Source organism: Phyllostomus hastatus, unplaced genomic scaffold (assembly GCF_019186645.2).
Source record: "Phyllostomus hastatus isolate PE091 unplaced genomic scaffold, TTU_PhHast_1.1 phas_contig_58, whole genome shotgun sequence".
NCBI lineage: Eukaryota > Metazoa > Chordata > Mammalia > Chiroptera > Phyllostomidae > Phyllostomus > Phyllostomus hastatus.
The window spans coordinates 24148066-24161657 of NW_025333916.1; the positions used below are offsets into that span (position 1 = coordinate 24148066).

The 13592-nt window shown below is 41.3% G+C and overlaps 1 protein-coding gene and 1 non-coding gene across 4 annotated transcripts in view; one reads left to right on the forward strand and one right to left on the reverse strand.

The window, feature by feature from the left end:
- Positions 1-13592, reverse strand: part of OCLN (occludin) — a 49000-nt gene that overhangs the window by 10781 nt on the left and 24627 nt on the right. For all 3 annotated transcript variants that reach the window (XM_045848118.1, XM_045848120.1, XM_045848121.1), the window contains exon 5: positions 6700-6845. In XM_045848118.1, the coding sequence (XP_045704074.1) occupies positions 6700-6845 (146 nt within the window). The remainder of the gene's footprint in view (positions 1-6699; positions 6846-13592) is intronic.
- Positions 9962-10073, forward strand: LOC123825000. Its single transcript, XR_006786790.1, has one exon. It is a non-coding gene; the product is annotated as a U6 spliceosomal RNA (small nuclear RNA).

Genomic DNA, 13592 nt, shown 5'->3' on the forward strand with positions numbered 1-13592 from the left:
CTCCCCTTGAGAGGGTAGCCGTGCCGTCCCTTTTCCTCCGCAGGACTCAGTAGTCCATGTGAATTTCTCTCATGTCTCGTCCATCCACAGCACCGCAGCTGCAGCTGGCTGGTGTCTGCGTCACCCTGGTGTCCTGCATTCAGTGTGACACCAGCTCAGACCCTCTAATGCAGACAAGCAGCCTGGAGGTTCCTCTATAAGAGGAGTGCATTTGTAAACCTTCTAAGTAAAATGGATCTAAGGTTTTATTTAGGTCAGGCTGATCTGGAAGATGTGCTCACCTGACCTGTGCCAGGGACATACTCCACAAGAGGCTGTCAGGAAAGTAATGGTCATGAATCTTTGCTACAGATTCTCAGAATGTTGAGTGGAGAAAAGGAATGCCCAGACAGACGTACTCAATGCCTTTGGAAGCGGACTCTGAGACACAGGTCTTTGTAATGTTAACTGTAGAGTCTTACACATCAACTATCTTTTCAAGGTATTTCAAAAAGCTAAAAACACTAAAAGTTTAAACTAGAAAAATTAAATCCAAAAAACTAAAAAGCTTTATATCATAAAAGATAAAAAGAATTCATTAAGACTTTTTAAAAAATTGCTTTGTTAATCCTGAAGCATCAAAGAATGGATGAAATGGAAGGGTTATTACCATTACACTTACTTTTCTAAAGCAATCATTCAATATTGCATCAGATTTTTCATTGCATATTAATATTTCTGCTACAATCTTAAAACTGAAGCTCAACATGGAATAAAATACCAAGAGCTCTGACAACTGCACACCACTTCTGAGTGCCATAAATGCAATGCTCCCCTCTCCCTTGTAGCAAGAGCTGGAGAAGGGCAAGAGAAAGGAAAGGAAGATAAAGAAAGCACCTCAGACTTCCCACCACTGAAGACATCTACAGATTTTCTTTTCTTATGTCTTTCAACTTAGCAAAACTATAATCTTGAGCTTTATCAGTAAAGTTTGCTCTCTTTTCTAGGTGATCCAGGACTGCTTAATCCTGGATGTCAAAGTCTAAAGCTTTGGTGTGTGTGTGTTTGCAGTTAGGGGTGATGTTGGTATTTATTTCTTCTTTCTAAATTTATTCAGGATAGCATGGCTTTGTGTGCTATGTTAACAGTACTTGTAAAAAAGGGAAAATGTGACTTTTTCCATGCGTTAATAATTAACCAAGTTCCTAGACACACTCACTGCCTTCAGGTGACAAACAAAACCTTTAGCATGCATTCGGTTTATCTGAGCAGATGGGAGCCAGAAGGGAAGCAAGCTAAAGGGCAAAATAAATTAGAAAAAAAAATTATTAAGTCCTGGCTGGGTAGCTCAGTTGGTTGGAGCATCATCCTGATATAACATGGTTGCGAGTTCAATCCCCAGTTCAGGGCACATACAAGAAGTAACCAATGAATGCATAAATAAGTGGAACAACAAATCAGGTGTCTCCGTTTCTCTCTTTTTCTCTCTCTTTCCCTCCCTGTTACTCTCTAAAAACAACATATTAAATTTAAAAAAACACATTAAAGCAGGCTTCCTCCCATAACTTTTTATTAGCTATTGATATTATCAATTTTCCACCTCCCCTCTTCCTACATCCTTTGAAACGCTAAGGAGTAACATACTTCATACAGGATCAAAGCTGAAAACAAAATGCTTAGCAATAAAAGTATATATATATATATATATATATATATATATATATATATATATATATATATATATATATATATATATATATATATATTTAAGAGCTAGAGAATATGTATACTCCCAATAATCTTGGGACCTACTTTTTTCTTTCAAACCTGCTCTTAGACACAAGTCCTACTGCTGAGAAAAACATACACAACCCAGAACAAGTAACCGGTTGTATACTTTCCCCAGTACCCAACTCGGTCTCCCAGGGCTGGAAGTTTCCCCTTTTGTAGCTTTTGGATTGATTCTTTTTTATTCATTTGTTTTAGTCTCTCTCACACACCCTCACATGCTTTGCTGCTCTTATCTTGCCCCAAGTCTCAATGTAGTTATTATATACTTTCTTCCACGCCTCTTAGTTTGCAACCTCTACGAGAGCATGGTCTTGGTATTCCCAGGGCAACTGGCCCAGTACTGTGTGTACATGGCAGGTGCTCAAGGTAATTATTGAACTAAAAACAGTTACAAGAATCCTGGTTTCTGACGACACCAGTTTTAATGAGGGAGAAACAACGCATGATCAACATCACTGCCTTGACTGCCAGAATGATGTCCATTATACCATTATATACATGGTTGTTAGAACTGTCACCACTATTGGCGGGGGGGAGTAACTAAGCCTTGCTAATCAGAGAACTTCATCTTCCTGACCTTGGAGATGATAATGACCCAAAAGAGCCAGTCGGAATCTTTTCAACAGATCTGAAAGGCAAGCTTTGGGAAAGGGAAATTCCTTTTCTTGATCCTGGGCTGGAAGATCAGTGCAGCTTGAGGAATGTGGATGACCCATCCAGTTACAACTGAGAATAAAGGCAACATAGTGACAAGAGCCCTGATGTCTCCTGAGTCCCTGGATCATGCCACGCCTGACTCAGACCAGTCCCAGGGCCTTACGTGAACCAGCGACTTCCTACCACTCACACAAAAAGCCCTCACAGATAACCCCACCAGCCTATCTGCTACTGCCAAACAGTGGTCTCTTTTCTGTCACTCTAGGGTGTCATCTTGCCTTGAACACTCTCTGTAGTGTCAACACTCAACTTCCAGGACTTATTAAGGTTAATTCACCCCGAGTGTGGACAGTATAGTAGAGAGTGGACCTCACAGGGCTCTCCCAAATTCACTTAGAAAGGGTGAAGTAGCAATCATCTTCAGCTGAATTCTGCTGTCATCTATTCCATGAGTAATTCTCACAGCACTCAAATTCTAAGGTATAGGACATTATGATGAGAAAGAAGAACCAAATATGAGAGTAATTACTATATAATTCCATTCAATAACAGTTCCTAGCCGGGTAGCTCAGTTGGTTAAGAGTGTCATCCCAATCACCAAGGTTATGGGTTTGATACCCAGTGGAGGCACAAACAAGAATCAATCAATGAATGCATAAATAAATGGAACAACAAATGTGTTTTTGTCTCTCTCTCCCTTCCTCCCTCTCTCTAAAATCAAAAAAAATAATAACTCCAGTAACAAGCTAAACTAATACATGGTGGTAAGCATCAAAAGAGTGGTGGGGGGTAGGGGTATTGCTGACAAAAGGACCCGAGAGGACCTTTGGGAGTACAGTTTGACCACATCGAATGAAAGTAAATACGTCATTCCCTTTAGCCCAGCAGTTCTGCTTTTCCTACAGATATACTGACATATGTGTAAAGTAATAAGTGTGCAAGTTTATTCCCTGCAGCAGTCTGTAATTACAAAACAATGGGGAAATACTGTGCATCAATATGGGATTAATAAAATAAATTACTGATGGAATATTATGCAGCTGTGAAACAGGCCAGTAAACTTTTTGTATTCCAATATGAACAACTCCAAGATATACTGCTAACAAGGCATTTAATATGCTAGTATTTTTTAGCCCTGGCTAGTATGGCTCAGTGGACTGCGTGCCAGTCTCCAAACCAAAATGTACCTGGTTCGATTCCCAGTCAGGGAGCATGCCTAGGATGTAGGCAAGGTCCCCAGTTGGGGGTGCACAAGAGGCAACCAATTGATGTACCTCTTATACCTCTGTGTTTCTCTTTCCCTCTTTCTCCCTCTCTTCCCTGCTCTCTAAAAATAAATAAAATCTTTTAAAAACATAATATGCTAGTATTTTTTTTTAAAAAAAATAACCAGCCCTGGCTGGTGTAGCTCAGTGGATTGAGCGTGGGCTGCAAACAAAAGTGTCACTGGTTCAATTCCCAGTCAGGACACATGCCTGGGTTGTGGGCCAGGTCTCCAGTAGGTGGCGCTTGGGAGGCAATCACACATTGATGTTTCTCTCCCTCTCTTTCTCCCTCTCTTCCACTCTCTAAAAAATTATAAAAATAATAATAAAAAAACAAAATGAAGGAAATCTTACCTTTAAAAAAAGAAAAAAGTAACTAATATTCATATTTGTCCAGCATTTTGTATTTAAAAATAACCTCTGGAAGGCTATAAAAGAAACTGGTAATAGTAGCTATCTCTAGAGAGAGGACTTAGGGATCTATTTTTCCCTTTTAAATTTTACATTATGAATGTATTGGCTTACTCAAGAATAAATAAGATTTTTAAATTGTTCCAAATAAATGTGCAAATACTCAGTTTTTAGACTCACTCTGTCAGAAGGTTCTACTTACAGTGAACCTATCTTGGTTTTCATGAAAAGGGGCAGCACATGGGAATGCTGTGTGACCATGCAGGCCTTACAGTTAATTTAGAGGCACAGCTGGTCACATGCATTATAGACACTTATTTTCTATGTGTGAAAGTCCCGTAAATCATAGCTTAAAGCTTTCATAAGGATTGCATTGCTACTATGTACCTGTGCCTTTATTGCCCTCAAGTGCATTGGTTTTTGTTAAAATCTGAAGAGAAGAACAGAGAAAATGCTCTTCCTCCAAATCATTCACAACTGAAATGAACAGCCAGGTTGATTCTGCAGAGTAAAGCGAAATGTTTGGAGGGTAAGGCAGACTGCCAGTGTGTTTCCAAATTCCACTGCAGGGTAACAATCAATCTATTGTCTTCAATTGACTCCATAATTAACTCAGCAGCTGGAGTCACTTTATGGGGTTTCAGCTACCCAAACTGTGCCCTCAAAGTGGATCTCTATGTAACCCAGCCCACTAAATAAGGGTGTGGGGATAAAACTTTAAAAAACAAAGTTTTCTAGCAGATACACCTTAGTTCTCTTAACTAAGAACAATCAAACTAGCTAAAGGGAAGGTTTCTTTCTTCGGTCTATAAAGGAATTTGGAGTTCTAGAATTATATATAGCAACAATAACTTATCATCCTTAGGCAAAAATTATATCCAAGTCCTTAACAACACCTCTAGCATCCTTCACTCACCAGTCATTAAGCTGAATTAGAATTAGTGTTTAGGGAAAACTGAAACCACAATGGTGACACCATTTCAATAACTATAATGGCACCTACTCCAGGCCAGAAACTCACTATGAGGTTTGGTTTGATTTTTTTAATCCTTACCCAAGGATATGTTTATTTTTTTTTAAGAAAGATTTTATGTATTTATTTTTAGAGAGAGGAGAAGGGAAGGAGAAAGAGAAGAGAGAAACATCAATGTGTGGTTGCCTCTCACGTGCCCCCCTACTGGGGACCTGGCCTGCAACCCAAGTGTGTGCCCTGGCTAGGAATTGAACCTGCAATCCTTTGGTTTGCAGTTTGGCGCTCAATCCACTGAGCCACACCAGCCAGGGCGAGGATATGTTTATTGATATGAGAGAGAGAGAGAGAGAGAGAGAGAGAGAGAGAGAAAGAGAAACACTGATTTGCTCTGCTGCCTTCCATATATGTGCACTGACCAGGGATCAAACCCGCAACCTAGGTAAGTACCCTGACCAGGATTCAAACACACAATCTTTCAGTGTATGGGACGACATTCCCACCAACTGAGCCACAAGGCCAGGGCATTATGCGGTTTTTTACACTATATGTAAAACAAAACCTAAGGGCTTTATCAGCAACATGGAGGTTCTAGCACAGCAAAGGAGATCTCAGAATTCATGAATTTAAATGAAGCCTTATACTTTAATAAAAATGTATGTGGACAGAGTTGATCAATGAGCAATGTCCTCTTTCTGTTGAGTAAAGAGTGAAGACAGGGAAAATATAAAGTAGAGTCATTTTAACCAAGCTACTAAATTATTTAACATTATGAAGGCTGAGGCATGAAAAAATGATTCTTTTTCTTATCTTAACTTGCATGGGATCTTCAACTTTTGAACTTTTCAGGCCTGAGCCAATACCTAGGTAATGCCCAGACATCCATCAAACTTATGGATAGTCCTGTGACTACCCCCTAAAGGATTTAGGACAGGACCAGACCTCCTGGTGCCCATCCTCCTGACCACCTGGCATCTGTCATCCAGATTGCCTGACATCTGACTGATACATGTCCTGGACTAGTGAGAGGGCTAAGAACACAGGACTGATTATTCTCAAGGTTGTGACTTGTACAATAAGAACTCTTAACTTTTCTTTCTTCTTTGGAACTCTCCTAGGTTTTTACCTAGCTATGTTACCAGTTTGCAAATTCTAATACCCTTGAGTAAATTTTTATCACTTATTTCTAGCCAAAGCCTCCTGACTGCACTTATTCAATACTTTTAATGAGATCTAATAATTATAAGCAAAAGGAAAGACTGAGAAATGCCCTTTAGCTCTGCTATCCATCAGTAATGTCCTTTTACCCACACCTAAATTGAAAACCTGAAGCAGGAACGAGAACCACATTCCTAGAGTGACAAAACCTAACCTACCGTCTACCTGTTAAATCATCCAGAGAAAAGCACTTTCAGCTTGGAAGGGGAAGAGAACCCGACCACACAATCCCACTCTCCTTATCTTCCAAATAACCCTAGGTATTCACCTACAGTGCCACGATGGGTCTCCAGCCTTCATGCAAAGTGTTGGATTTCTTTTTAAGATAAATGGCACAAAATAGCACCTGACTTATAAATGTGCAAATACTCAGGTTTTAGACTCATTCTATCAGAAGGTGCTACTTACGGCGTTGATTTATAGGAGGACTCCGGATACACTCGCTTGTCACTCACTCTGCCGTTGGAGGAGTAGGCCACGGGACTGTACACTCCGTCCACATAGTCCGAAGGGGAAGGAGGCATGTCTTGAGTGCCTGCAGACACGTTTTTAACCTAGAGAAACAGCCCCAAGAGACACAGTTATTATTTAGCCTATAATTTAAAGGGGGAAGAAATGGAGGAAAATATACATAAAATGATCTAGTATTTATTGGGCTCATTAAATACTATCAACCTGTAATGACCGCTTGTTATTATTAGTGGTAACAGTCAAATCAGTATCTTTACAAACACAAGTCCAGAATGAATTACAAAGAAGGGGAAAAAATCCCAATTACCTCTCATCCTGATGGGATTAGGTGGAATAATTACCCACCTAACTGCTCCCCCCCACATTAGGAAGACTAATCTCATTTACCTAGGCGAGGTCTGTGTTAGGTTGAGAATTTTCATTTCTAACAAGTTCTAGGGTAATGTTTATGCTGCTGTCTGAGGACCACACTTGGAACTCCTCTTAGCTAGGACAAAGGACATTGGCTCTTCCTAATCTATTCGTCGTAAATATGGGCCATTAAAACCACAGAAATAATTAAACTCCAACTGATTACTGCTATAGTTCCTTAATGAGATTTGTGTATTCTGCCTTAACATACATTCTCAATGGCTCTATTATTAACAGCCTATACAGTACAGTCACAACGTTGTTGTCAGCCCTCTCTGCTTTCCAGCGAGTTTGTCCTAAGAATGAGTATGTATTAGAGACTATGCTTTGTTAACATGAAAGGTTTCGCACAGAAACTTTGGAAGAAAATTTTAAATTAAATAAGTATAGCTGATTAGATTCCCAACATTGTTGGAGTTCATGAAGTAGATCCAACATTCTTTAAATTTCACCTAAAAATTTGACCTGGCTTGTGTGACTCAGTGAATTGAGGGCCAGCCTGCAAACCCAAGGGTCACCAGTTCAATTCCCAATCAGGGCACATGCCTGGGTTGTGGGCCAGGTCCCCAGTGGGGGGCCTGCGAGAGGCAACTACACGTTGATGTTTTTCTTTTTCTCTCTCTGTTCCCCTTTCTTTAAAAATAAATAAATAAATGAATGAATAAATAAATAAATAAATAAAATCTTTATAAATAAATAAATTTCACCTAAAAATCTTTACATATTACTCTGTAATTGACAGAAAAAAAAGCTACACCCATAAAAGTCATTAAGCTGTTCAAGGTAAAGGAATAAAATAAAGTACAGGAAAAAAATTAAAAGTAACTCTATTAAGTTATTTCTGTGAAAAAAAAAAAAAAAAGAAACTTTTCAAACACAGGGAGGGTGGGGCTACTTTAGCTTGGTGATGAGAACAATGGCATCGGATTACCTGGGCTTACTCCAGAGCTGCCACTACAAGTTCTGGAAAGCCTCAGTCTGATCCTCTGCAAGAAATGGGGAAGCGACCTGCCTCACCAAGTTGTTTTAACAATTTAGTGCCATGACAAGGTACATATTCAGCACAATGCCTTTATGTAAAAACTAAAATGCTGGATTCTGGAATTAAAGACATTAGAGCTAAACAAAGTATTTTTCTAAGTATTTGAATGTGACGGCAGACTTTTAATTGTATTATTTTGCAACTGTGAATACTTGCAATTAGGTTCAGTATCAATACAGTGTATTTCCTTGCAACACACATATTTTACATCTTGTTTCCTGTTAGGCATGGCATCATAACATGACCTGCTCCTTTTCCTATCGCTGCAGTATCACATGTTGAAGTATTTATTTATCCACCCCTCTAAGGACATGAATGGAGGTCTTCTTGATTGTTTAATATTCCCATGAGTCAGAAAGGAATGAAATCATTTCCTCTTGAAAGTGGAGTTTGGCAGCAACTGGGAAACCAGTGGGTGGGCTGCCAGGGAGTGTGCTTAGATCCCACCACAGGGGGGTGGGGTGGGGGCCACTCTTGGCTCCTCTGATGAATTCCTTAGGACTTGACTCCATCACCAAGCTTCACAGGCAAAAAGCTCTGCCAAGCCAAAGGCCTATTCCTATTCTGGAGACTTCATCAGAGTTCAAAAAGACTTCCTTTTCTTTAAAACTCATTTCACATCTTGCCCTGGCTGGTGTGGCTCAGTGGACTGAGTGCCAGCCTGCGAACCAAAGGGTAACTAGTTTGATTCCCAGTCAGGGCACACGACTGGGTTGCAGGTCAGGTCCCCAGTAGGGGGTGCTTGAGAGGCAACCACACATTGATGTTTCTCTCCTTCTCCTTCCCTTCCTCTCTCTCTAAAAATAAATAAATAAAATCTTTAAAATAAAAAACCCATTTAAGATCTCTCCAGGTTCTTTCCCTTTAACAACTTTAGCAGATGCTCAAAACTGACAGATTTCCAACTGACTCACAAACAAGAAAGCAAAACCAAGGTGTGTGGGTGTCCTTGTAGAGACCTCTTACTGCCTGGGATGGAATGTTCTTCCTCTTTCCTTTGCCAGCTAATTCTTAATTGGGCTTCAAGTCTTGGCTCACTACCAAAGATTAGTAATGCCACTATCTCTGGAGACCTTCCACATGTGTCCCTGCTGGGTGAGGCATCTATCTGTCGTCCTATCTCCCCAAGCACCTGTGGACACAATCCTCCCACCCACCACAGCCCTTCTGCACTGTGGAACAATTGTTCACACACAGTGTAATGGCTTGCTCCCATATCTCTAACCTCAGTAGGCAGTCACCTATTCTAAAAGCCATCTCTGTCTGCCTGCTTACAATGTGCCAAATGCTGAACTGATACATCATCTAGAAGGCACAACCTTACAGGTAAATACTATGATTCCCTTTTCAGAAATGAGGAAGCTGTGGCTCAGAGCTCGACAACTTTCCCAAAGACCTATACCTAGTAAATGGTAATGTGGGATTTAAATACAGGCCTCATTGGGAAACCTCTGCTATAATCCACCACCTCTCCCTGGGCAGTCCCCTGCCTTCCCTTTGGGTCTCCAAAGCCCTGCATAGTCCCTGGCACAAATCAGAAATGCAGAGTTTGCTACACAAAGGTTACCTCACTCACTGCCGCTCCACACTGTAAGTATCCAAAAATCTTATCACATGAGCAGCTGTGAGCGACCTTATCTCTGAACCAGCAGGACTGGACTCACTCGTCCACTAGCTTCACCCTCCGGCAAGTCTTTGGTTACTTGAACCTTTTTTATAAATCTGCACAAAAAATTCCAAAGTACTGTTTGCTTTGGCAGAACATATACTAAAGTTGGAACAATGCAAAGAAAATTAATTATTAGCACGGGCTCGGCAAAAGGATGACATGCACATTTGTGATAGGTTCACATTTTTAAAATGTCCCAGACGTGGTAAACACACGATGCAATATACAGATGATGTATTATAGAACTGTATACTTGAAACCTATAAAATTTTATTAACTAATGTCAGCCTAATAATTTTTTAAATTTTTATTTTGATTGGTTTGAGAGAGGAAAAGAGAAAGAGAAACACTGACTTGCTGTTTCACTTGGCTGTGCACTCATTGGCTGATTCTTGTCTGTGCCCTGACTGGGGATGGACCTGCAGCCTAGGTGTATTGGGGCAGCACGCTAAGCAACTGAGCTACCGAGCCAGGGCTCACCCCAGTAAACGTAGTTTTAAAAGAAATCCCCAGACAGATTCAAAAAAGAATAAGCAGACTGTGTCCTTAAAAGGAGCTTAAGATTCTACAGGCAGAGACAAAACATATTTGTAAAACGAGGAGTAAGGTCTGTTTTTTTTTTCCTTTTTATGCTTCATTTTTTATGAAAAAAAAAAGCTAAAATATTACTTTTTTCTCATCGTACCAATGCAAAATGAGTATAAACCTGCTGCTTTGAAAGGCTAGGCGAAGGAAGGGGGAGGCCCCAGTGGGGAGGGGAGTGACCATGTATTAGTAATTTATACAGGGAGTCCTCAACCTGTGTGTCCTAGGATTTCTGAGCTTCACTCTTGTTACTGATGGACTCCCCACCCAGCCAACCCACAAGACTTGATGATGTAGTTCAAGTTCTTTAAAACACATATACATACTAACAAAATCCTCACCATTATAATCACTGTAATAAATAAAATTTGTTTAAAAGATTTAGAAATTGAGAAAAATTAGGCTTCTTTTTTTAAAGGTTTTATTCATTAATTTTTAGAGAGAGGGAAAGGAAGGAAGAGAGAAAGTGAAACAATGTGTCATTGCTTCTCACATGGCCCCCACTGGGGACCAGGCCTGCAACCTAGACATGTGCCTCGACTGGGAATCAAACCAGTGACACCCCGGCTCGCAGCCTGATCTCAATCCACCGAGCCACACCAGCCAGGGCAAATTAGGCTTAATTCTAAACAGCCAATGGTGAGCAATTTTCCTCAAGTATTTTGAAAACAGATATGAGAAATTAGAGTCAGAAGTAAAAACATGAATTAAGGCAGATTTGTCTTCTACCAAGTACTGAGGGGAAAGAAAAGTTGGAGAGTCAACATTCCAGAAACCAAATGCTGGAATTGTTGCTCTGAGGCAGAGAGGAGCCTGGGAGGTGGATCCAGTGCTCCTGACCCCAGGGCCTTCCAGGGGGAGGAGACCCAAGTGAAGGGGGAAGCAAGTTGTGGGCAGTGGAAATCCACCCAGCAGAGCCCTCCAACTCATCTGGGATCTGCTGGAGGAGTCCCTGGTCCTTCAAGCACCCACCCCCCACAGACAGACTATAAAAAAGGGAAGCATAAGACAGCAGAGGGAAAGACAGGCGTACACTTCACGCAACCAAAAAATGACTCGGACTCACTCTTGAGACTAAATTCAAAAAGGACAAGCACTCACACAGACCTTGTTTAATTCAAGGAATATGTATAATTAATTTAGAGCAAGACACAGGAAGTTTTACTAAGATTCATATTTCAATCCTGCAAAGAACAAGAGTGTTTCTGAAATGTCAAAATGAACTAAATTCAAATGAAATAATTTCAAAAGCTCTTCACAAGAGGTACTTAGGAGGACAAAATTTTATTCAAAATTTAATTATACTCATTACAAGTGTTCCAATTATATCACATGAAAGAAATCTTTGTGGCGACCTAACACTCCTTCTTGAAAACACCCTAAGTCCCCATGGGGTGCCCAAAGGACAAAGCGGGTGGCTCCCTCCAGCTGCCTTCCAAACCCCTGCCATCACCGCACCTCCTCACCTGTGACACAGGTGGACAGACAGAATAAAAAACACAATGATTCAGGGCCCTTTGAAAGCAAGTCCGTCCCCCAAAACAAAGCCTGGGGAAAACACTTCTCTCCATGCAGAACAACTCCATGTGTCATTTGGAATCAGCACAAGCAACGTGAGGGACAAGAGCCATCCCCCATCTCCTCGTCCTGTATTTATTCCTGCTCACTCAAGGGAGAAAGAGTCAGTCTCCCCCTGCATCCAGCTGGTGAAACAATTTGACAAAAGTTGCCGCCTCTAAGCGTGAAATGGGAAGTTCATCTGTTGACTACGGTGTATTCCTCACCATTGCCTGAGTAAATACAATTATTTCCACTTTCAGATGAGGAAATTGAGCCTTTGTGTTTGAATTAATTTGCTCAAGGTCACACAGAAAGCAATGTGGTAGAGAAGGGGGGTTTGAACGCTGGCCTACCTGGCTCAAAAGGCCAGCTGTTTCTCCCACCACCTAGTAATTTAAATGTGGCTTGAGGCACTCATCTTGTCTGGGTACTGACTAGTCCCTGTAACATTGCCTTAACTCCTCACCACACCCTGATGAGATGTGAGGTGAATCCATTTTGCAGAGTTTTATTTGCCTGTTAGACTAATGTTGTAAAAATAGCTTCTGACACGAAATTTGAATGCTGCTGCTTCCGTCACCAGGCTCCTTTGTTTGGGCCAGAGTGCAGAAACACCACCCTCCAAAGGGAAACAGAAAGACTTTTCCTGCTTGATAATTACAACAGAGAAAGACAACAGACAAACCTTAATCTCAAAGTACCATCTCCAGTTTTACCACCTGCATCCACTTTCAGACCAGTAAGTGGTTCAACTCGTTTTTCCTGTTTTATGATATTAAACCCACAAGATGCTCCCCACAGCAAGAGCCTCAAAATTGCCTCCAGAAAGTTCCCTCAGACCTTTCTCCACCCTTGGCCTCTTGACAGCAGATGCTCCCAAATGTACTAACCCCACGAATGAAGACATCATGCATGGACCAGGCTTGAGCAAGTCTTAATAATTTCCTGCTGATCAAATGGCACTGAAGATTTAGCAAACGCTACGTCGCCAGCCGAGACGCACGGAGCCCATCATGTACCAACAAAAATGAATTCCGAAACTCCCTAGGAGTCAGTGAATTGTTAACAGAGCTTTGGGAGAGGGTGAGCTGCAGAAACCTTACAGTCAGTGAGCAGTATCATTCAAGCACTCCTTGCTCTAGAAATGAAAATCCTGGTGCAGACTGTATTTTAATACCTGTGCATCTTACGCCAGTGCTCCCCAACAGGAATGCCACGCGTCACAGAACACCTCAGTCCTCAGAGCCTGTGGCCATCCGTCAGTCACCTCCTGAGGTTCCAAATCCCCTTCGGTTTACTTCAGTACTCTCTACAACATTGTTATTTAGTAAGTGTGCCATGACGTGAAAAAGGCCCTATGCATACCTGAACTTAAACTGGGCCTGCCGCCCTGCAGGACAGCCATTCTCAAAGTGTGGTCCCCAGACCAGCAGCAGTGTTACTTGGGAACTCATGAGAAATGCAGATTTTCAGGCCCCATGCCAGAGCTACTGAATGAGAAACCCAAGGGGTGGGGCCCAGCAAGCTGTTTCAAGCAGTCCTCCAAACGATTCTGATGCTTGC